This window comes from Equus asinus, chromosome 4 (assembly GCF_041296235.1).
Source record: "Equus asinus isolate D_3611 breed Donkey chromosome 4, EquAss-T2T_v2, whole genome shotgun sequence".
In the NCBI taxonomy this organism is placed as follows: Eukaryota; Metazoa; Chordata; class Mammalia; order Perissodactyla; family Equidae; genus Equus; species Equus asinus.
Window position 1 is genome coordinate 57,137,469 of NC_091793.1, and position 25,165 is coordinate 57,162,633.

The window sequence follows — 25,165 nt, forward strand, 5'->3', positions numbered from 1 at the left end:
TCTAGATTTTGAAAGCTTTTTTTATCTAAAACATATATACGACAAAGTGACTTTTTTCTAAACGACTTTACAATTTGGGCAGAACTGTATTCGCAGGGCATGTTATGCAAATATCCATAGTATGTTGGTCTAATTCAGAAACTCTAGATTCAAATACTTCTTAGTATGTTTTATCTTGGGTGGTAGAAAAGCATCTTTGGGACAGGTGTAAAAACAAGCCTCCATGGAAAATGAAGGAAATTCAAGTCAAGAAGACCTGTGCCTCGTGGTCACTTCTCTGGACTTTCAGGCATACTTTCCACACGAGTAAAATTCACCAGCATGACCATAAATAACCATGCCCTTCAGGCAGGCTCAGGACTGTCTTTTTTCTGTGAAACCCGGGATGCACTAGGCGCCTCCTCATCCAGATGAGATGTTGCTGGGCCTCTTACAGCCACAGCTTTATTCAGCAGTTGCGCCAAGTATGTCATATGTTCTGACACCACTGACAAGGACAAAAGCATAGTATATTTTCTCATTATCATCCACATGAGGAACTCTTCAAGGATGGGCTCACACAAGAGGCTGATGAGATTATTTATACAGATGGGCCACCACAGAGTTCAAGATGAATATTGAATAAAGCCACACTTCTTAAACTCCACTGGGCTATAAAACTGAATTTGCCGTCCTACTAGATTCTTAATAAATAAAATACATATTATCAGTAAATATCAGCATCACTAACATTTCATCATTGCAATTAATCAAATGAAAATTGATCATTGAAATCTCCTCATCATTTTATCACTCACATATACATGGAAAAAGCAAGAAGGAAAACATTTTGTCAAGGGCGTGGCTTGATAACTGAGTGACACTTTTTAATTTTCATTGTCGGATTCATTCATACATGATATGACTGATTTTCTGGAAGTTATGGAAATTATTTTACTGTGCCAATATTTGCAGTATAAGGGAAATATTGCTTGAGTAAGGTTTTCTCTACCTTTCTGCTATTCTGACTTCAGTGTGAGTTTACAGAGAGAACGAAATGCCCAGATTAAAGTGTCATCAAACCACCTTCAACTGTTCTCAGGAAAATAAATTAGCTTCTTCATGTATTTCATTGAGAAGTGGATTGTTTCTTTCCTTGCTCCTCCTCTAGAAAGACAGAAGTCATGGCTTCAGTGTGGACGCCGTGGTAGCAGCGTGCAATGGGGAGAGGTTAGCACTGAGGACCTGACAACATCTAGAAGGCAGTCAGTAAAGGAAGTGTTCATCACCACCCCTCCTGTAAAATGCAACGACAGTTTTCGCCTCCAGCTTCTGATTCTTGTTTTCAGTGTGGCAAAGCACAGATGTGTTCTGTCCCTAGAGAGTTTCTAAACTCAAAACCCGATCATCCAGGGAACCAGAGCAGCAAGCCATTTATCTCGAAGCAACCTCTTCTGACAGGGGCAGGTCATAAGCACAAAGACTCAGTCCATTTTTATACCTAGACAAGCAGATATGGTCTTGACAGAGTTTATTCAGAAAGCCCAGATGAGGAATTCATCATTTAAACTTTTCATTTAAGATATAGTTTCGTGTAATGCCATTAAGCCAAATCAATAAAATCTGAAGTTTCAATATCTGAGTGAAGAAAAAGAAAATTCTAAGAGAATGTATTGTGGGATTCCACAGATCACACTTTGGGAATCACCACCTTTGTAGGGTAAGATTTCCCAAGACACATACATAAAAATGCACAACACCCTTTGTCCTGGGAGCCCAGGAGCCTAGCAAGCATTTCACACGCTCTAGACAAACGCGCACATCGCAGGCCCTGTTACTGCCTCCCAATCTTTAGCTGCTTGTACATGGCAGCAAATCCTGCCTCTGGCTTTCCTCCATTGTTTTCATTATCAACCAGAACAAGAAACATCGACCATTACTGCTGCCAGAAGCCTAGGATAAACAAACCACCCCAATACCTGGTAAGCTAGCACCCTCTCATTTTAGAAGCAATTAAAGGTCAACTTAATGTTCTTATGGTTTAACATAGAGCAAAGGTAAAAGAAAAACAGCAGGTGACTCTCATTTCCTTATTTCTGCGAGAAAAGGAAAATGTTCTACCTGGCTCACAGCAAATCTCTCCCCTATTCCACCAGCAACATCACAGCTTCAACTGGCAACAAGGTCACGGAAATGAGATATTAAAATGAGCTGATGGAAGACATTTGGTCCCAAAACTGTAAAAAAATTTCTTTCTCAAGCAGAAGTGGAAAGTGGTAAAAGATTTAGCTCTTAAAGTAAATAAGAGTGGAATTAGAAACAAAAATGCCATAAAGGGGCAGATCAACGGTCTGTCAGACAGCGGGCTGTCTCCAACAGAGGCATCAAGGGATGCTGCGAGACAGACCTGCTGTGGCTCCCCACGCCCTTCATCGCAGGTGAGGGGTGCGCTCTCAACATTCGCAAGTCCTCTGCCCGGTTTGTGGAAGGGATCACCCACTATTGGAACTAGGAAGTCCATCTTCAGATTTGGTGAAAGCAATTCAGGACAAGCAAAGAAGTTGTGCTCTGCATTATTTTTCAGAAAAAGTGAGAATAGCTCAAACTAAAGAAGTCTTAAAAAGGTAATATTAACATTTAATAAAGCATGATTTTGCTTATAGTACAGAGTCATATTTACTTCTTTATGCTAAATGTTTAAAATTCTTAAAAGGTCTCAAAAATCAGTGCAGGTAGGAATTTGAACCAGTTAGAAATTAAACGTGCATCACTGCCTGAAAGCCTCTGAGAGTCCGGAGGGTAGACTTCATCGCTGTTACAATGCAGTCAGACCACAGCTGTTTGTGGTGTGCTCACTGTCTGTAAGGACTGAACCAGGTAATAACTAGGATATTGCTAAAGCTTTGATTGTAAAAGGACTAATTAAACAGATATACACAAATAATTACAAAATACAAGAGCTCTCTAAAAAAGAAATGAGTGACTCTTCATGTTTTATGTGCAACGCGTTCTCCAAACTTAAAAAGAAATCGCAGGGGAACCCGTCTGGTACAGCTGACAAGGAGCCTGGACAGGACTCCCGGTGCGTGAATCTTGACTCCAACACTTACCAAGTGTGAGATGCTGGATAAGTTACCACTTCAGTTTCCTTGCCTGTAAATTGGGGATGCAAAAAGTATCTATCTCATGCGGTTGTTGTAAAGATTAAATGACTAATATACAAAAAGAACGTATATGAAAGTGACTGGCACATAATGTTATATAGTGTTAATTGACCTTATTATTTCAAACATAAATACCTTTAAAAGTGCTACCTTTTCCCCAGCACTACCACCACATGTATTTCAAACTTGAAAAACATTTTCAGACATTAGATAGCACTTAAAACTCTGGCTTTTACTGTTAACAAATGTGACTACTGAAATACTTTCAACTGTTCCAATTTAGTCAGGAAGTTCCTGCTGTGACGGATGCCCTTCCAGAAGGAAAATGATGTGGCATTAAATGTTTGCACAATTCTTCTTAAAATTGTGAGGCTGGAAAACAGTTTTGGGAATATGTAAGCAAAACACCGACATTCAACTGCTTGATCGTTGCTTTGCCTTGGCTTATGGTACGTACCAGGGGGACACATATCAAAAATCTCTACTTTAGGCCAGATATTTTTGTGGCACTGAGCTAATTGCATCCTATTGTAAAATTACAGCAGAGAGGCAGTGCACAGCTGAACTGAACCAGTTGGTCTGCTTCTGGATGGCTCCACTCTACAGAAGCCTAACCATGCCTCTTAGAGTCACTGAGACCACACAGCTCCACGCCAGCCCATGCCCATCTCCACTTAGGGTCTTTCAACTCCAATTTTTCTGAAGATCCTTAGGATCCTTGGGCTGTTGGTTCAAACATAAAGGAGAGTAAACCAGGAAGAGCTAGACAATGTAAAATAAGAATCAATGAGAAAGGAGCACAAAGAAGATAAAAACATCTGATCAAGGTAGACTTTTCAGGAAGAAGAAATTGCGTTTAAAGCTCATTTCAAAAGAGAGATTAACTAATGGTCAGATGAAAGGCAGAAGTGTTTGAATAAACATATAACTTTTTTTACTGTGAAAATCAACACCTATTTGACTATGTGATCAGGCAATGAGAGAACAGAATTTGGAGTCAGGTAGGTTGGTTTTGGTCCTTCTGCTTATGATCTCTATAGGCTCAGGCCAAAAAACATAATTACTCTAGGTTTCAGCTTGATGTAACGTTTAAGGGGAATTATGAGTGGCAAAACTTTGGGAACATGGTGAGCACTCAATAAATAATAACTATTAATATAAAGAAGTATATTGTGCTTAATGATTGGGTTAATATCATCATTTTATCTTGTTCACGAAGCTTTTAAGATGGTCATAAAAGAGAATGAGGATAATAAAATAGAGCTTTGTTGATGGGTAAAATTTATTACTTTGAGACAAAGAAAATCCTAGCTCAAACTCAGAACTCTGTTTCTAAGAATGATGCCACTGTTTAAGGCAAAAACTTTAGTCCCTGAAGCTAAGAAGCAATAATTGGATGAAGAAACAAAGGATGGAAAATGTGAGTGGAATCAGGCCTTGAGTCTGCATACAGGCCACTTGTGAGAGCTTTTCAACCCCTCTCCTATTTTCTTAACCTCCTGCGCATTTCCCATCTCTTGGTCTCTCTGTGCTGTACAGTTTCTTCAATTCTATCTTCCTGCTTACAAATCTCTCTTCAGCTCTTTCTAATCTGTAATAAACCGTCTACTGTATATACTATATTTTTAAATGAAGTTATTACATTTTCATTTGTAGGAATCCTCATTAGTTGTTTTCTAAATTGGCTTGCATTTTGCTTATTTTTCAAGCCTCTTTTTACTTCCTCAGATTTATTAATATACTATTTCACACTCTGTCTAACATATCCACTATTTTAATCACGTGCATGAATGGTTCCATTCTCAATTGTCTCAGCTGTCTCATGCTCATGGACCTTGTTTCCTGTGTGATTAGTGATTTTTGACTGTGAGATGCTCCTTTTCCTTGGGATTTATCTGTGGGAATCTTCAAGATGTGGTATGAAGGTGTATACTTCTAGAAAGGATTTGTTCTAGTTTCTGTCTGGCATCTGAGGACACTTCTAGTCCAGGATCAAGCATTTTAAATTAAAATCCTGGCTTGAGGTTTGCAGTGTACCAAGGAGATTTTCATTTGAGTTCCAACGCTGTGCAAGGGTTTCTCGTAGTCACACATTTTCAGAGGAAATTTTCTTTCCCTCTCCTCTTGCAGTCAAAGTTTGGAGCAGACAATTTCTTCACAGTCCCCTGCAGAAGGGGAGAGGTTTATTTCCAGTTCATCTTTGTGCCACCGGGGCAGCTCTTGAAGGCCCTGGCTTTATGGGATGCCTCCCATTAAACTTCTCACCTTAGGCTTTATGTTCTTTTCCTGTCTCTGTGAAACCCTGAGAAGCTGCTCAAATTCTCCTGGTTGGGCAAATGCCCTCAAGACAAAAGCGGCTTCAGGATTTTTTTTAATCTCTGTTTTTTAAAGGCAAGAATATGGGGTATGAAATCACAGTGAAGCCTTCTAATGCTGATATAAAGAGAACCCCCCCCCCAAACTAAAAGCATTCTATGTTTAAAAAGCAGAAAGACCAAAATCTGTTATTGCTGACAGGAAATATCCAACAGCATGAAGGATAAAGGATGTAGAAAACATGTCGTCTCTAGATAATCTTCTCAGCAGCTCATCAAATGACCCTTAGCCTCCCCTGGAAGGAAAATATGTGTGAAAGCGTGTCCAAAGAAATATTTTTATTATTTCAAAGGAAACAGCATATTTACCTTCAAAAAGACTACATCAGCCAAACAGAAAGGCTTTTTGTTGTTGTTTGACTAGAATTGTATCTATCCTGCATAGTAATACAGTTTGGCCTGTTTGAAACAGAAACTCTGATTGAGGCTTACATATGTGTTTGATTAATATGGACGTGAATTGTTTAATACTTGGAAGGTACATTTTTTTTTGGTAATAAAAATAGACAATCTCTGGGTTCACATGAAAAAAGGAATAGTGATAAAAAAAGTTCCTTAAAGTCAAAACAATTATTAATTATCTTGAACTTTATATGTAACTCTGGTAACCATACAGGGCTTCTGGAGAATTCTATGTTACATCAATATACCGTGTGTAGTTCACTAAAAATGGGTAGTGGTTATGTTGAGTAAAAAGGTGAACTCTTCAGATACTAAAACACAGCCCATTCACGATTATTCTACAGGAAAACTCAATTCAGTTCAACCATTTTCAATCTGTTCCATTGTTATAAGTACACAAAGTACTTATATTGCGAATATTTTGTTCTTCATCTTCTCCAAACATTCTTTTTGAAAAAGGGAGTTTCATTGCTGTTCTCTGTTTCCTTCTTCTATACTTCCCATCTCTCAAAATGTCAACCTGTTACCTTTCTTGTTTATCCTTTAAATCTTAATTTTCTTCCTAACTCTACTTCTCCCCTTTCCAACCACCACAGAATCTCATTATTCCAGAATATCTATTCAAAACATCACAATCCCTCTATGTGTTACGGGGATATACATCGGCTGATGCCCAATTCTTTTTAGTTTGTATTTTCAATTGCTATTTCTCTCTGAATATCCTCTATAAACAATTTGAGATTCACAGGCCTCCTGACTGAATTGACTTTGTTCTGCTAACAGAAGCCCCATTCCCTTCTGACATGATTGTAGCTGCCTCCTAGTTTAATGGAATTACAGTCACATATAGTTGGAGGGTGAGCAAATTACAGAAATGCAATACTCTTTGTATGTTACTATTTATAGTAATTGAAATGGTACTTTTTATTCTTAATTATGGTGATTGATGAAGTCTTACATGAGTGAGCCATTGCAAAAGTCACTAGAATTAGGCTTTTTGCATAAACAAAACACTAAGAACAAGCGTAGTTGTGAAACTATTTCAGAAAGCTGCAGAAGCAGAATCTCACTCTAGCCCGGGTCTGCGAGCTAAGACTCACACAACGTAGCTTTTAAGCTTCTTACATTGTGTGATCACCACTCTGGCCTGCACAAAAAGAGCAGAAGAATAAAGTCACAACCAACACTGCACTTTCTTTTTTTTTTTTTTTTAGATTTTATTTTTTCCTTTTTCTCCCCAAAGCCCCCGGGTACATAGTTGTGTATTCTTCGTTGTGGGTTCTTCTAGTTGTGGCATGTGGGACGCTGCCTCAGCGTGGTCTGATGAGCAGTGCCATGTCCGTGCCCAGGATTCGAACTAACGAAACACTGGGCCGCCTGCAGCGGAGCGCGCGAACTTAACCACTCGGCCACGGGGCCAGCCCCAACACTGCACTTTCTTAAGTATTTCAGCAACTGTGTACAACAGAGGGATTCAAAAGCAGCGTACGAAACCGCTAATTAGTAACAAAAGAATGAGACACAAAAGGAGCAGGAGAAGATAAGAATACTTTGAAGGGGATTAATCCATTCCTTACACTGTTGAGTAACTTGCTACCTATTTTCATTAAGTACACACTTTTTCTTTCAATTTTATCAAGTAAATGCTAAATCTGAGAGGAACAGCTAATGAGGACAAGTACAAGTGTCCAGGAAGAAAAAAAACAAGCTGTTTTAAGTATTTAAATAGTAATATTTGAGCAAGAAGAAAAGGTAATAAACCACTCAAATGGTGATGAATCAGTCAAATACATGTGCAGAAGAAAACTTGCCTCCATCAGTAAAATGTACAAATTAATAATTTACCAGTAAGTGGTAAAGGTATTTATCATAAAAATGTCAATAAAATCATCTCCTCCCACCATAGGCATTTTCTCTACAAGGGCAAAAAGGCATTTCCTTTACATGACGTCTTAAAATCACCTCTGGGCCTAGAAAAACAGTAATTCAAGGTCAAAGGCAAAGACAAAACTCCCTAGTACTCAACAGAAAGAGTCACTAACACATGGTCTCTCTTGGACATTGTCTTCATGATTTTCTAGTTATCAACAGGTTATTCAGAGACAGATAGGAAGTATGTCTAAATATTCCCATTTTGCCTAAGAAGCAAGTAGTTTGTTTCTTTCATCATTCACACTTCTACATTTATAAGCAAAGGAGAAATTGAATGATACCAACATAAATATGTACACTCAATATTAATTTCTAATAAGTTATGAGTTTCACTAGCACATTATTTGACTATGATATACCATAAAGTCAAGATCTAGCTAGAATTTTTTTAGTAGTCTTCCACTTAATTTGCTAATTAGGGAGCATATTTTTAGTTTTATTTTAAAGAATACCAAAGAATGAAGATTTCATAACCCTCAGTAGTTCATATTGAAGTGTTTAATTTCCTTTATGTCAAGAAGTTCTTCCCTGGAAGAAGTGAAATTTCTCCCTGTAATTTAATGCCATTTGTCTTCCTCCAACCTTGATGTTGACAGAGGAGTGGTGAACAGCCTTCCTGTAATGACCATTCAGATGCGAGAGCAAATTATTAAGTCACCTCTCAGCCCTGCATCCTCCAGGCTGGACGTAGGTAACTTGTTTAGCTTTTTCTGATAGGATTTATCTCCAATTGTTTCTAAATCAATCTCTCTTTCTCTCTCTCTCTCTCTCCCTCCATCCGTCTCTCTGTTCTTTGCTTAATTTGTCTCAGTCTCTTATACTTGTTCACATTTCTTTATGAGATGATCATACCTGGTAACTATTACTGCCCAGATTTTATAACACTTATTTCTTATAACACGAAAGACTGCAACCCAAATTATATTTCCTATTGAAACAGTGACATAATAGGCAATTAGTTAAAGAAAGTATTAGGGTAGCGTGGAAAGACAAGGAGTGAGAAACTATGAGATGTGAACACTAACTGGACACCCAGGAGCCTGAGAGCATCCTTAAACTCTCTGGGCCTCTGTTTACTCTCAGGTAAATTGAAGCTAATAATATCTACCTTACAGAGGTGGGAGATTAAATGAGACAATTAAGTGGATGTCCAGGGACCCTCAAAGAACAAGTGATGCTATCATTCCTACCACTAGTACTATTGCCATTACATACCTGACCCAGAGGCTGCTGTCTAACTGTCCTACAGAGATGACCAGAAGCACCATAGTTAATCACACATATAATACGCCAGAGATGGTACAGTAAAGTGTGCACAAATGTGTCAAAGAGGACAAATAGTAATCAACTATGCTCATTTGACTGCATGTACGAAGTAGACTGTGAATAGAGAAAGTAAAGACTGAGCAGAAGGACCCGTTTAGAAGAACGGCCTGGAAAGTCTTGCAGAACAGGAGGCTTATTGTGGCTGAGGCACGAGAGTGCAGAGACAACAAGAGAAGAGCTGAGCGATAGGAAAGGGGTCCCATGAGGTCCAGGGCTGAGGCGTCAGGCCACACGTGACAGAACCCATCAGAAAATAGAATGATTGGGCAATACAATCTTCCTTCCCCTCCTGGAATTCATATGGCATTACATCTGAAACTCTTTACTACTATTTCAAGTGCCAACCCTTTTTTCTAATACCTATGAACAGACAATACAGTAAACATAATATTGAATAAATTGCACACTATGTCAGAATGTGATCTGTACCATAGGACCAAACTGTAAGTGGGTCAGAACAAGGGAAATGAATGAAGAAAAGAGTAAGGGTGCCAGTTGACTTTTTAAGTTGGTGATCTCTTTGAGAAGGTGACATTTAAGTAAAGGCTTCAAGGAGAACAAGTTGGAGCCATGGCAATATCCAGCGTAACCTCATTCTCTTCAGAGAGAACAGCCACTTCAAAGGCCCTAGTGTGGGAGGGACTTTAGTTGGATTTCAGGGGAACTCAAGAGAGCTGGTGCAGCAGGTGTACGATGAATGAAGACACAGACGGTACTGAGAGGTGAAGCCGGAGGAATAAGAGCCAGAATAAGAGTCCGTAGTCTGTGGGGAGCTTGGGGAGAATGGGATAAGCAGACATCAGGTAGGGCCTCATGGGTCATCGTAGAGACTTTGCCTTTTATTCTCATTTTGGTGAGGAGTCATTGTAGGGTTTTGAGCAAAGAAGTGGCACTAGCTTAGGTTTTAAAAAAGATCACTCTGAGTCCTTGGTCAAAAATAGACTGTAGGGGAACAGGGTTAGAAGCAGAGAGGTTTTAGGAATCTTTCTAAATGTGGCAATCTGGTGGTGATTCAGACCAGAATGGCAACAGTGATGGTGGGGAGGAAAGGTCAGGTTCTGGGAATATGTTGACAGCAGAGACAATGAGATTTCCTGAAAAATAGGATGGGAGAAAGAGAGGAGGAAAGGTGGCCTGAGAACTTGTTGCCATCCACTAAGATGGTTCATATTATAACTTGCCTTGAAATATATTTATTTGTGAAAAGTGCTATAGATAAGAGCCCAGAACTTGGATTTAGACACATCTGATTTCCCATCCTGGCTTGTGCACTTGCTAAGTGTCTTACCCTATGGAAATCACTTAACTTCTCAAGTCTCAGTTTCCTTATCAGTAAAAGGGGTTAAAAATGCCTACATTCCAAGTTTTCTGTTAGGAGTAAGTGGGATAACATATGCAAAGCATCTCACAAAATGCTTTGTACATAGTAAGCGCTCCTTAAATGATAGATGTGCTTCCCTGTTACTCTTAGTATAATTAGTGTTTTCATTTCATATGTTTTATACCTACTACTGGTTATATTTTTGAAAGAAGGCACCATCTTTTTATTTTTCCCCATAGAAACAACCTATCCCTTACAAAGAGTTGGTATTGCTCTCTCCATGTGCTAATTATGGCCTGGCTGATGTGATGTTATGGATGAGAAATCTGGTATTAGAAGGGAAAACAGATACAAAGCACTCATTGTCCTTTTCATATTCGCTTCCAAAGATGATAGAAGTTGTATATATTTTCCTCTTTAGCCTTACAAGGATTTTCAAACTTTAAGTCTGGAATATATTGGTAGAGCTTTGCAAGCTGAACTGCCAACCTCTTTCTATTATTCTTGTTCTCCATGACCCCTTGTAGATTTTTCTCTGCTTGACAATTCTTTCCTTTATTCTGTGTAATTTTGTTTGGTCTCTAAAATATATTAACCTTGATAGAAGAATTGGTGAAAAGAGCGCTTGTTTTTAAAGGATCCTCTTTAACTTTGCTTAAGTCATTTCGAAATCTGTTCATCTCTCTCAAGCTTGTAGCAATCCTCTCCAACTCGGCATTGCATCATATGTAAACTTAATGAGCATTCACTCACTTTCATCAACCAGGTCACTAGGTCATTGATTCTTATTTCCCTTGGTGCTTTTAGAGCAAAGAGACTATTTCAATCCATCTTTTGCAGTCCTCCTATCTATGGACAATGTTTTCCTGTTTCCACTGCACTTTTAGGATAAAAGTATCCTCATATTCAATCTACTATTAAAATGGAAAAATTTGTATTTCACTGGGATATAACTCTTTTTTTTACAGACTAGCTGTCACTTTTATCTCTCTTCCCATTCTAAAAACACATATCTAATTTTAGGAGTTTAATTTTTTTCTTTTAATACTGGCCTGGAGACTATCCATATTGAACATCACTCAATATTTCTTCAGAAACACTCAGTTCTTAAATTCAAATCCACAAAAACTGGTATCTATTCTGTGGTTCCTAACCTTTATTTCTCTATAATTTTCTCAACCCCTAAATACATTTCTATACAAAAAGTTATTTAAAGTGTAATGAAATTACTATACAGAAATAATAACAAAAAACAGCAGTGGGAATAATTAGAATAATTATTAAGAGAATAATTACAAGAGAGGACATGCCACTTGAGCACTGGCACAGTAAGAGGTTGCTTATTGGTAGAGGTCAACGTTGTCTGCTAACAGGGAGCTTCAGGGAGGAGAGCACAGAAGATCAGTGGCAAGAAGTTTTTATTAAGCTACACACTACATTACAAAAAAATAAGTTCTGTATACTACAACTCTAGTTGCTACAATCTTTTCTGAAATGTCCAGATCTATCATATTATTTCCATCTCTAACACAAGAATATTCTTTCTAGAATGCAATTGTAATTATGTTACTCCTCTGCTTGACACTCTTCATTGGTTCCTGTTGACCTGCTGGGTGAAGATCAAACTTCCCGTATTGCATGAGAGGCCTTCCCAGTTCTTACCGGCTTATGTCCCCAGCCTGTTTACTGCCCCCAACTCTCACTACTCTGTACCCTGTTGAACTTCTTGATGTTCCATTCAATCACCATTGTGCTCCTTTTCTGAGCCTTCTCTACAGAATGGTCCTTGTTAGCCTTTTGGTCGCTCCTCTACCCTTTACTCTCATGATTATATCTTGTACATATTTCTACCATAACTCCTAAGATTCTGAGGATGGCATCCATTACTTTCTTCTAGTCATCAGTTTGTTTTTCTATAAACCCTATTTCACTTGATCCTATTGGGCCAGCCAGTTATGTGGCCTATCTCTTCCACCACCAAGGATGAACTCATGACCCATGCTAACCAGTCAGAATGTCCATAGGGACTGTCCACTGCATGGACATATGGATTAGCCACTGGTGATCTATTACATAATCAGAACAAATCATAGCCCTTTAGAAACTAGTATAAATTCTGTGTGAGAAAAGAAGTTTACTCTTTCTCTGAGCCTGTTAGGATCACCAGGTTGAGGGCTCTATCAGCCTAAACTTGTTTGGGGCTATCTATCTAAGCATCATCTAGAAATTAAATCTGATAGAGGCAAAGAGCCAAGAAAGTGACAAAAGGTGGATTTCTGGTGACATTGTTAAAATACCTGAAGTCAACCAGTCTGAAAGCTAATACTAAATCTCAGACTTATCAGTTATTCAGTCAACAAATTCCTTTTTATTGCTTAAGAAGGTGTGAATTAGATTTCTACATTTAAAATGAAAATATTGCTGTGAATATTCATATGCTGCTGCACTGACTTATTTGTATGCTGTCTCTCCTTTGTGTCTTATTGATTGTTATATCCCTAGCACTCAGCACACAGTGCTTGGGACATAAGAGGTGCTTGTCAAAGAAATGCTCCAGCCAAGCAAGCTTGTTGGGCAAATATGGTAGAGGTAAAATTGTTTACTCTGGAACCTGATTTCCTGGGATACATATCCTTGGATTGACCATGACTCAATGTCCTCATTTTTAAAATAAGGAACATGAAAACAACAATCCAATAAGAGGATTATGAGAATTAAATGGGTCAATAAATGTAAAGAGATTGGCACAGTGCCTAGTACACAATAAGCATTCAATAAGTGTTAGCCGTTGATGTTATTTCTGGCTGTACAATTACCCATATTACCTGTCATGCATCCCAGAATGATATGGTTTGCCCATTCCACTTACACAGTTAGTTACTGCATCTTACCCACATATTAACCATCAGCTAGGAAGAGCCTGAGAGAAGCCAAATCAGAGAACTAGACTAAGACACTGAATACACCCTAAAGCCTGATACAGAGATTATCAACATGAGGTCCCTAAGATTTAGCCAAATTGGTCTGATGTTTATTTTTTTCCACACTCACATTTGAAGATTACTCTTCAGCTATGCCAGCAGGTACCTGGGCCACTACTTTTCACCTAGGGTTGGGGGAAGGAGGAATTGGGGGGATGTAGGTCAAAGGGTACAAATTTTGAGTTAGAAGAAGTTCTGAGGATATAGTGTACAACACGGTGACTATAGTTAATAATAGGGTATTGTATACTCAGAAGTTGCTGAGAGTAGATCTTAGGCATTCTCACCACAAAAAAAAAAGTTATCTGTGTGAGGTGATGGATGTGTTAATTATCTTGATGACCTTCATAATCATTGCACAATGTATTTGTATATTAAATCATCACATTGTACACTTTAAATATACATAATTATATTTGTCAATTATTCCTCAATAACATTTATTAAAAAAAATAACGTCTAGAGACAAGTAAACCAGTACCCTTTATGATGGTGGTCCTGAGCTTCGTGGCACAGTTTGCTCATTAATCACAATTGACAAGACTTTGCACAAAAACGTGGAGAGGGTAAAATAATAATGATTGTATCTTCATTCTTTCCTACTGTTTCAATTCTTAATCTTCTTGAATAAATTAGAAATTGCTCTGGGATAGAGGTTATTTATGTGTAAAAGCACATCTATAATATATTTCATCAAAATAACATTTTCCTGATATTATTCATGCTGAAGTAAAATTAGTATTTACAAATAGTCTTTTAGAATTGGTGGTAGGAGGGAAATAATTACAGACATGTCTCCAAGCTCATCTCAAGCTGAACCAACGATTGTTGGCATTACACTTTAAGAATCAGTACAGTTGAATGAAGTGAATTGCACTCAATAAAATCTCCCCAAAAAGCCTCATATATAAAAATCAATATATACTTTAAATACTTATTTAATGCTTTAAATAAATGTTAATATATATTTTAAATATGGTTCTACACTTGTACTTATTTTTTTGGTTTTCTTTTCTTTTTTTTTTTTGAGGAAGATTAGCCCAGATCTAACACCTACCTCCAATCTTTCTATTTTTGCTAAGGGAGATTGGCCCTGAGCTAACATCTACTGCCAATATTCCTCTTTTTCCTGAGGAAGACTGGCCCTGAGCTAGTATCCATGCCCATCTTCCTCTACTTTATATGTGGGACACCTGCCACAGCACGGCTTGTGCGTAGGTCAGCACCCGGGATCCAAACCAGAGAACCCTGGGCCACCAAAGCAGAACATGCAAACTTAACCACCATGCCACCTGGCCGGCCCCCACTTATTTTTGTAAAACATAGAAAACACCATCTTGAGCCCATGCGATGATCAGTGACTCAAAAAAGAGATTTTCTAACATAATTTGCATCTTTATATATTATAGCATACAATGTTAATAATCATTGAGACAGTCATTTCATGAATGAAAAATAAAATATCCAAATCACTGCACCAAGGAATTCTGATGAATCATTATTTGACCTCTAGTTATAACAGAAATATCTTTCTTTTGAGAAAAAATTTAAAAATATAAAAAATTGGTTTAATTTAAAACATTATAAATCAATAAAGTATGTAAAAATCCCAATAAATGTGATTCAATCTACACCGAAGATGGCTACTAAGTGTTAAACACTGAGATGTACATGCCCATGTTAAAATTAGAAGAACTAATGGATAAAGAGATTAGGGAAAATCCTACTCCAAGTAACAATAGTAAAAAGTTCACAGTGTTCATTATTTTTTTGTCTAGTCATTGGTCCAAAATCTTTGCCACTCAAAGTCTAGTCTTTAGAATTTCCTTTATAATGCATATTATCCAGGAAACATCCTTAATTCCCCTCATCTCCCTTAAATATCTCCCTATAATACATATCATGCCACTGCCCTGACTCAGTTGCATCAGCCAATCAAAATAAGTAAGTATTTAAGGGGCACTGGTGAAAAATAATTTGTCACTATACAGGTCAGCTCTCATTAATAATAATAAAAGTTGACATTTACATAACACCATTTGTACAGCAATTTCATATTAAGTCTCCAAAGATTTATTAATACTTCCAATATTTCTATGCATTTGGTAAATTCATCTCCATTGTACTGATTTGTAAAGAAAAGCCCTAACTCATAAAGTTATATGAACCTAGTGACTGTTTTTAAACTGAAAGTTCATTTCTATCTGCTAGGAAGAAGAGAAGAATATAAAACATCTAGCATGAAATAGTTTGGCTACTCCAGGATAGTGAAATATCCATTTGGCACTTGGGTCTTATCTATTCCCACCTTTTTATATGCGATCCAGTCAAACACCCTGTCAATATCTGCTGCCTGTCGCACTTCCTGTGATACTGGATGGGAACTGGCCAAGCCGTCAAGCAGCATCACTTCATGCAGAACATCCGTCAGAAACCTCTGTTTTTCCTGCAATACAGTAGACGGGGCAATAGCATAGGTGATTCATGGTTATAACAGAACGCCTGTGACAGCTTGAACAGAATGTGTGTTCCTTAATCGATGATGCTCATCAGCCTACATGGTGAGACTTAACTCTAAAGAGAATCCAGTAAATAAAATGCCCCTTAAGTTACTCTGAAATGAAGGTGGTTGATCTGAGCACAACATGAAACAAAATCAATGGGCTACAATGGGCCCTAAATAGACAAAAACAATGGACTCTGTGCTTTAATAGCGGTTAAAGCAAATTTGGAGAGTGGGCACATAAATGAAACTGAGTAAGCTTGTTTGTGCATTCTACAAGGTCAAGACTACAATTTCAGTCCCAAATAACCTTTTTAGTTAAATTCAATGTAAGAATACTAAGTAAATTTCAGGGTTCCTGTGCAGTTTTGCTATTTATCCCATTTATTTCTAGTACCATTTGAACAGCTCAGTCTCTTTCTCCCTGACCCTACCTCCTTCTCTCTCTCTCCCTCTCTCTCTCACTTATTCTCTCTCTAATACACACACGCACATGCACACACACACACACACACATTTATTTCCTGAAAGAATTTCAGGGAACCACAACAGATAATAAAAGGCATTATTGACATCAAACTATAATATCTGTGGATGTATATGTGAATTCAGAATAATGGACATAAATTGGAGATCAATAGGTTTTAATAATCCGTTACCATAAACTTGTGAAAACAGACAAAATCATGAAACTTCTATTCAGCACACTGTTGAGACATCAGTATTTGCTCTAATAAAAGCGGATTTGTTGTGTTAGAAATAAACTGTAAAGAAAAAGTACTTCTCTGTTGTTTTTGGAGAAGGCTGCTGTAAAGACACAGCTTGGGTTTGTTAACAAAAATGCTGGCAGCTATTAGTTCTCCTGGCCTGCTGCCTTCATTGAGGGAGGAGGGAGAGAAAAAGGAAGTTGCAAGAGATAACAAGGGCTAAAACGCCCCTGGACAGTTGCGACCTGAGGAGTATCGCTACAGAGATTAAAGATGGGCAATGCTTAAATCGCTCCAGCTGGTTTTGAACTCATTCTTGGAGCCTCCTAGTTTTGAGCCAGCAGACAAACAGCAGGTTATTTCTGAGTGAGTCATAATTTCAAGCTGAGAGAACACCAATCCTGGATTTTAAAAAATGGAAATGGAGAATAAATATGCTAAGAAAAGAATAGTTAACTGGGCATATATGTGTGTATTATTTTAAATCTGCCTTTAAAGAAACATCACCATCTGCTCAATGATTTGATATGTTTAACTGATAATATTAATTAGCCATCCAAATATATACTGTAAGGTTTATTTCCTAATAGCTTATTTTTATAGTCTATGGACTATAAATCTAGTTTTTTCAGTCCTTTTTTTGGTCTAAGAGTTTCACATCAATGGTCTATGTTCCATCAAAAACACCGAGGTAGCAAGGACTGCACGAGAGGTCACTGAGTCTCAGAAGGCTGCTCCAGACCCTAAGAGGCCACAGTGAGAAATTCAAACTTGAATTAAATGACAAGTATGACATAAACTAGTACTGTATTTCTTCTCAAATTAAGTTCCTAATTCAAGACAAATTAAGGAGAGTGAACCCTGTGATTCAAGATCTTAAGAATAAAAAGATTGGCATTTATGGGGGCCAGCCCGGTGGCATAGCGGTTAAGTTCACACGCTCAGCTTCAGCGGCTTGGGGTTTGTGGGTTTGGATCCTGGATGTGAACCTATGCACTGCTCATCAGGCCATGCTGCAGTGGTGACCCACATACAAAATAGAGGAAGATTGGCAAAGATGTTAGCTCAGGGACAATCTTCCTGAAGCAAAAAGATGAAGATTGGCAACAGATGTTAGCTCAGAGCCAAACTTCCCCAGCAAAAAGAAAAAAAGATTGGCAATTACATTTCTCATCTTAAGTCCACTAAAAAGCAAAGATAAAGATAAGATCTCAGACGAACGGCCTAGATTTAGACAATAAGAAAAAAATCACATATTTCCAAAATAAATATTTATGTTACTTTTAAGCAGATATATATCGTGTTACTCATTCAATTTTAAAATGCACAGTAAAACTATTTGATATTGAAATTAATGGGAGGAATCATGAAATATATAATTATACTTCAACTTGACCAATCAATACTTTTATTTATAAGGAATACCAGTTGAAGATATGATTTCCATTCTGAAGATAAAACATATTCAACTCTTCAAATAATGAATGCCTGCTCCATTGTGTCACTGAAACAACTGATGAAAAGGCACAGTGTAAAATGAACTTAAAGTGATGCTCTATTTGAATCCTAATTTTTAGTATTTAGCAACATTAAATATATATTGAGCAATTTAAAATTTAGAAAACATATCTTGGTTTGCTAGAGATATGATTTTTTAATGGTATATGGAAATGGCTACATAATTATAAAATTGAAATCTAAGGTAAATTTCAAAAAATGAAACTTTCTTGTTTAAGGAAATACAAGTTCTACATGATCTGTTGCTTCATGTTTCTGGAGAAAAACAAGAACACCCTTTGCCTAGTCAGTCGACTCTCATGAAGCAGTGCTTAAATTTAGCAGTGCTAAGTCTTTAGCAAAAGATTCATTTTCTACATTGTTGGAAAGAATGACTGTGTAATTGAGAAAAAAGGCATTAAAATAGGTTAAGAGAGAGAGGAGAAAAAAAAAGCCTGATAGAAGAACACTCACAAAGCTCAGAAGAGAGAATATCTTAAACTGAGGAGAAAAAAAAGAAAATTCTAGCCAGAGGCAAACCAATTTAACAAAACTACAAAGAGCTTCCAGTAGAGAAGGTGCTAATTTTTATAAAGACCCATATCTCTATAAAATAAGAAATGATTTTATCTTGTCAGTGCCTGGCTGGGGCCCTCCACCTCTTCCTCCTCCTCCTCAACAACAACAATAATAATAACCGCAAAAATTACTGTCTTGACTAATCGCCTACTGCTCACCTGAGACTATGAAAGTTTAAAAACAAAGTTAAAGAAATCCTGGCTTTGATGTGAGATAAAAGATAAAACAAAATAGCTGTCCACAATGAAAAAATAATAGTTTTCTCTTACAGACTAGAAATGCCAAAGAAATTTTGAGAAAAAAGTACTATAAAATAGAATTATTCACAGAAAATTTAATGGAAGAGATAGAAGTTGACCTATCCTTAAAGGAACTTTAAAGTTGTGTGTGCATTTGTGTACGCGCATGCAGGGAATAATATATTTACGGTGCATAGTCAACAGTTAGTTTTCATTCTAGTTCCTATTTTAAGGACATGGTGATAAGCCATTCTACCACTTTCAAAAAACAGCATAATAAGGTAAAATGGAGAACTTTGAAATCTGTTTAAGTAAGTTTACTGTTAACAGTAACAGTGAATCCTCCCACTTTAGTATAGAGACTTCTTGGAATTGCTGCACGTGTGCCTACATAGAAACAGTTCCAGTTATGTTGAATATATCATTTTCTATTGAGCTATCTTCTTTCCTTCTTTCTTTTTTTTTTTTTTTTTTTTTGCTGACAAAGATTTGCCCTGAGCTAACATCTATGCCAATCTTCCTCTATTTTGTATGCGGGTTGCCACAGCATGGCCCCCAAGTGGTATAGGTCCACACACGGGAACGAAACCCAACAGGTGAAGTTGAGTACGCTGAACTTACCACTAGGTCACAGAGCCAGCCCCCTTATTGAACTATTTTCAGAAAAAATATATTACATTTGAACTTTTGAAGAATAGTGCAGAGGTTTTTCATAAAACAAAAGAAAGTGTGAGTAAAATGCACAGAGCTGAGAATAACACACAGAAAAGAAGAAAACCACCATTATGTTACTCTATCATTCATCTAACCAATATGTATTAAATTCCTACTCTATGCTAAATATTGTGCTGTGTTTGGTAAAGAAATATATGACCACAGTCTGGTTCCTATCCTTAAAGAACTCAAAAGTGGAAGGGGAAATATAGGGGAAAGACAGAAAAACAGCTAGCTGGATTATAACATGGTGGATGTTATAAAACACAAAGGATGAAATGACTAGTTCACAAAAGGCTTTACAGAGCATGTGACATTCAAGTGGGTTGTTGAAGGATGAGGGTTTACTCAGATGAATGGGGAAGCAGCTAAAAAGGGCAAATCCAGGCAGAGGAAATATGAAAAAAGCTCTTCTGTTTGAAACCTCACTTATCAGGTTGAAGAGTTTGGTCTCAATAAATAGGCAGCAGCAGGCATAATGACATAATAACAGTGGTGTCACAGGAAAATTAACTTATCTGTGGTATGCAGTGGGCTGCTGTAGGTAGGGACGGGAGACAGGAAGCGGCTGTGGTGTGACCAGCCGGTGAGGTGATAATGTTTTAGAACAAGGTGTTGCTGAAGGAGTGCTGAATCAGAGTGATACATTTGAATGAAAAATCAACCGACATCAAAGCCTTGATGCCTTGGTTCCCTTAGTGGATGATGGAGAGGAAAGACTAAACGATAACTACATGGCTTTTGGACTTGACGGAATTTTTCTAAAATGGCAAGGCAAGGGGAAGCTATGGACAGAAATGGAGAAGTGTAAAATGTTCGGTTTGGAGGGCAAGCTAAAAAAACCAGTTTTAGACATGTTGCAACATGTTAGGTCTGAAGGGTTAACAGTGAATATGCCTGGTCTAGCCATAGTCATTGGTGATGAGCTGGAGAACAGGAAGTACCATGGAAAGGTAGGGCTGTCAGCAAGTTCCCATAGGAAAGCTGACTAATTTTATTGAAGAGCAATACCAGGCAGACACTCTGTCATCAAAAAAGAAAGAAAAAAATCAGAAAATAATCTGAATCAAGATCAAAGAAAGTCAGATGCATCAAACCAGACGAAGAAGATGAGAGCCAAGCCTGAGCCAATTCAAGTAGTGATGCGGTGCTCATAGGCATGAAAAGAGTAGGAAAAAAATGCTCAGGGCAGACATGGGTCACATCAGAGAAGATGTGGGTCACATCAGAGCAGCCACAACAACTCAATTTTCTCAAGGATGGGTCTGAACATAAATGGCTCTTCTGGTATTCCTAGGAGAAGAAACAGGCACACTGCTGCAAAGTGATGAAAGAGTCTAGACTGAAAGAAAAATATCCGCCACTCACTAGAGGTATGACCTGGAGCAAGTAATTCAGTCCTTTTAGTCCTCAGCATCCTCATTTGTAAACATACATGGTTGTGAAGATTAAATAAGAGAATTTGTTCTACAAATATTTATTGAGCACCTGCTATATCCAGATGGTATGCCTTGTTCTGGGGATAAAGAGATACAAAGACATGGATCTGACCTTCAAAGATTTTATAGTAGTAGAAGGAGAGGAGAGAGACAAAGATGAAAACAAATACGAAAACACCACCTGCTGTATTGAAATGGAAGTAGGCTCAGGATATGGTGTGACTGCACAGAGAAGGCTGTGATTTGCCCTGCCTGGGGAGGCAGGAAAAGCTGAACTGATAGTGTTGAATCTTTAAGGATGATTTGCGTTTTCTAGGAGGGTGCAGCAGGAAAGGGCATTTTGGATAGAAGGAAATATCCGGGAAAAGTCACGGAGATTGGAAATAGCGTGGCCCGTTTGGGGACCACCGAGTTGCGTGTGGCAGAAGGCAGGGAGTATAATGGGGTTCATGGCTAGCTATTAGCACAGAGGGAGAGACAGGAACAAAGTCGTTCCAGATCCTCTCTGCCAAGCTGGGAAGCTAGAATTAAGAAGGGACATCACCAGGCCTACATCAGAGAGATAACTACGAATAAACAGCAGAAAGTGGACTAGAGTGAGGAGCAAATGGAAACAAAAAATAGGACAGTATTGCATAATTATGTACAAATAGTACACAATACGGGCTTTATCTTTGTGATCACAAAATATCGTACAATTATTTTCTCTATAATCTAGTTCAATTTTATGATGATCAATAGTGATCAAGAAAGTATTTACTTTGGATTTCCAAACGTATAAATTAAATGTAGATTTAGACATAACTATAGACACAGACATAAGTATAGATATGTATGTAATACACATTCAGACTCACAAATAGACACAAATGTTTCCTCTTTCAGTATTTTCCTTTGATTAAAGCCATGTCTTATTACAGTTTTCAATGTTCACAATATTTTCTTGGATATAGATAAAGGCACTTTTCTAATCAGTGGAGTCAAGTCAATGAAAATCTCTGATGGAAATTGTTTGAACAATGCAATCTAATCCACATGTATTTACTGATTGCTTCATAGACGCGATGTCCTTTGTCAGAGTCTGGGGATGCAAACACCATTGGGAAGCAATCCCTGCCCCCAGCAGCTCCCATCATGATATGAAAGACAGACACGTGCACGTCTCATTAGACTCATTAGTGCTATTGATGGGTGAAGTATTAGTAGCATAAACAGAGTACTACAGAAAATAGAGGCATAGTGAGGGGTAAAAATGATCTCAGTGTCTATGACCATGTTGATTCAACCTCAATCAATCCATCATAAAAAGGAGAAATAAGATATGTCATTTATGTTATACTTCTCTGGAAATTTATGCTACCACGAGATGAAGAATTTTAAGATTTCATAGGTTAAACAAACGCCACGTGAATTACCATTAATCAGAACCCCTTGCTTACACGAGAACAAGGGGCGCAGGTACACCGAGCATTGCACGGCTTGCCTTCTTCACTCCTGTTCTTCATGACTTGGTCAAATCTTAACACAGCTTAAAGCAAAGGAATACGATCAAGAATTCAAACGGGGAAAGCGAAGATCTTGGGGGAAAATATTCACCAGGTTTTATTTATGTGATATGGTATCTCTGTAACCTTGCAATTATTGTCTTTTGTAAACATAACACAATACCATGTTTGTAAAAGTCACAAATGATTTAGACGCCAAGTTTCCTAAAATACCATAAGAATTTTACTCTGTAACTTTATATTCTCATCCTATTTTTGTAAAGTTTTAAAACGTATGAAAGTATTTTAACTTCACTCAGTTGAAGGCCAGATTTACTTGCAAAATATTATATCATCATTTAGCTGATTAGTTAACATTTTATAGATAGCTAAATCATACTGATAGATGAAATAAAACTAAAGAGGTAGTGAAAATAAACGTTGTTTCCATATAACAATGTACTTTAAAAATTAACATTTCAAAATCTCATGTTTAAAATACACATACCCAAGTTGTTAATATTAATTTTCATGTGCAGCTTGTTAAAGCAGTCCATTCATATTAAAGTCAAACTTGTGTAAGCACACATATATACAGTAGGCACAGAAGAATAATTCTTAAAAGTCACCATTAGCGCCTACAATGAAACAAGCGCCTACAATGAAACAAGCACTCTACTGCACTGAAAACTTCGCCTCTGTGTTTGTTTACATAACTTTTTACAGAAAGTGGTACATGAACACAATCATCCAGGCAGATCTCTATTGATACAACATTATTCTGTGATTTCACACAAGCTTCATAATGAGTAACTGAAATGTGTTCTATATGTTCTTATTTCTTTTAACTATCAATCACATTTCATCCACTGCCAAGTCACAAATGTTCTAAGATGACTTAATCAATGCATAAACTAAAAAAGCAATTCCATTTCTATAAGAATATTTTGGATCACTTTAGAACCTTCTCATAACCCCAAATAACTCCCTGCACCGAGGTTCATGAACTGCCGTGCTCTCCAACACAAGCAACAAAAAGAGAGCGGATTAAATCTGAGTCTCTTCAATGACCACATCCTTCGGCTGCCTTATGTCTTGTTTGTAACATCCAAGCTTGAATGTGTCATGTCTTATATTATCCGAGATGTGACACAGCTAAGGGAAAATGCTAAGATGGAACACAAAATATACTGCATTATATACAAACAAATTCTGAACCTCTTGCAGACTTACTCAAGAACCATAAAGATATAGCAATATTGATATGGCAGAAGTTACCATCAGTCGCTCATGTTTTCATTAATTATAATAATCCTGGGTCTTACAGAACAAGCATGAATGTGCTTCAAATAATGTCAATCACAGTAACAGTTATGCACAGATTGTCTAATTACATAGCTCATTCCGATTCTAGCAGCCCAAAAAATCACTATGAACAATCACCATATGCCATGTGCTTTCATTTAACCCTCTTAAAATGTTCCTATCATTTAGTTTCTCTTCATCTTTTAAGATTTCTTGACACCTTTCCTCCATTTTCCATCAAACACTTAAACAATGTAGGTTCACATATTTTTAATCTTCAACATCCTTTTTAATTCAGTGAATGAGTTCCTAATATACATATGGAAACTGTTATAATCTTTAATAAATGATCTGTTTGACCTGAATTTTTTGTTAAATTTTGGCCAGACTTTGATTATTGAACACCTCTCAGATGCTATCCTTTGGGTAAATGCTGAGAAGCGATGGTGGAATCAACAGGCAACGACCTGAGGAAGCGTGTTGGTTAGTGGGGAGACTTGCTTCCTGTCCTCTGCTGATTAATGTGAACCCATTCCCACTCTTCTCCATGTCACTTCAAGATCTTCTCCATAAATTTTAAGTTTCTGAGAGATTATAGCTTCTGGATCTTTTCAACAATCCTGTCCCTACTTTAGCAATGAGAATCTTTTCCTCTATCTCTATGCTTAATATTTTTGACAAGCTGATAAGACATTTCAATAAAATCAAACGTGCTAATCTTTTACGATCCTCACGCAGTTCTTTCTCACATCCATCACAAGGAGTCTCTAACATTTTGCAGGCACATTAATAACAATAATCAAGGTACTACAATACTTGACTAATAAAATGAAATTCAGAGAACTTTTAAATGCATACTGACTAATCATCTTAAACAGATTCAATCTCTGTTTACATTCTAATGGAAACTTTCTTATACCCTTCAGGTCTGGAAGAATTCCACGGATAAGCTAACCAACTCCCAGGAGTTATTTATTAACATAGTTACTAAGTGGCTAATTCATTTTGTTGTTTTCATTTGTGAAATAAATAATAATTCAAATGACCCTAATTCTATAACAAAATTCTTATTAACTTGATGAATGCAATTTACTAAGTAATACACTTTTTGTACTTTAACTTCAATTTTAGTGATATAAATGGTCAGTTCATCAGATAACCTAGCTTAATAAAACTTTACAGTTGTTGCCATATCATAGAAGTCTGTATGTGAAAATA

The 25,165-nt window shown here is 37.3% G+C and overlaps 1 protein-coding gene across 3 annotated transcripts in view; it reads right to left on the reverse strand.

Annotated features, from left to right (window-relative positions):
* Positions 1-25,165, reverse strand: part of TRHDE (thyrotropin releasing hormone degrading enzyme) — a 351,632-nt gene that overhangs the window by 120,131 nt on the left and 206,336 nt on the right. For 2 of the 3 annotated variants that reach the window (XM_070507329.1, XM_014827110.3), the window contains exon 6: positions 15,789-15,926. The exons of the other annotated variant lie outside the window; for it this stretch is intronic. In XM_070507329.1, the coding sequence (XP_070363430.1) occupies positions 15,789-15,926 (138 nt within the window). The remainder of the gene's footprint in view (positions 1-15,788; positions 15,927-25,165) is intronic. 3 annotated transcript variants of the gene reach the window in all.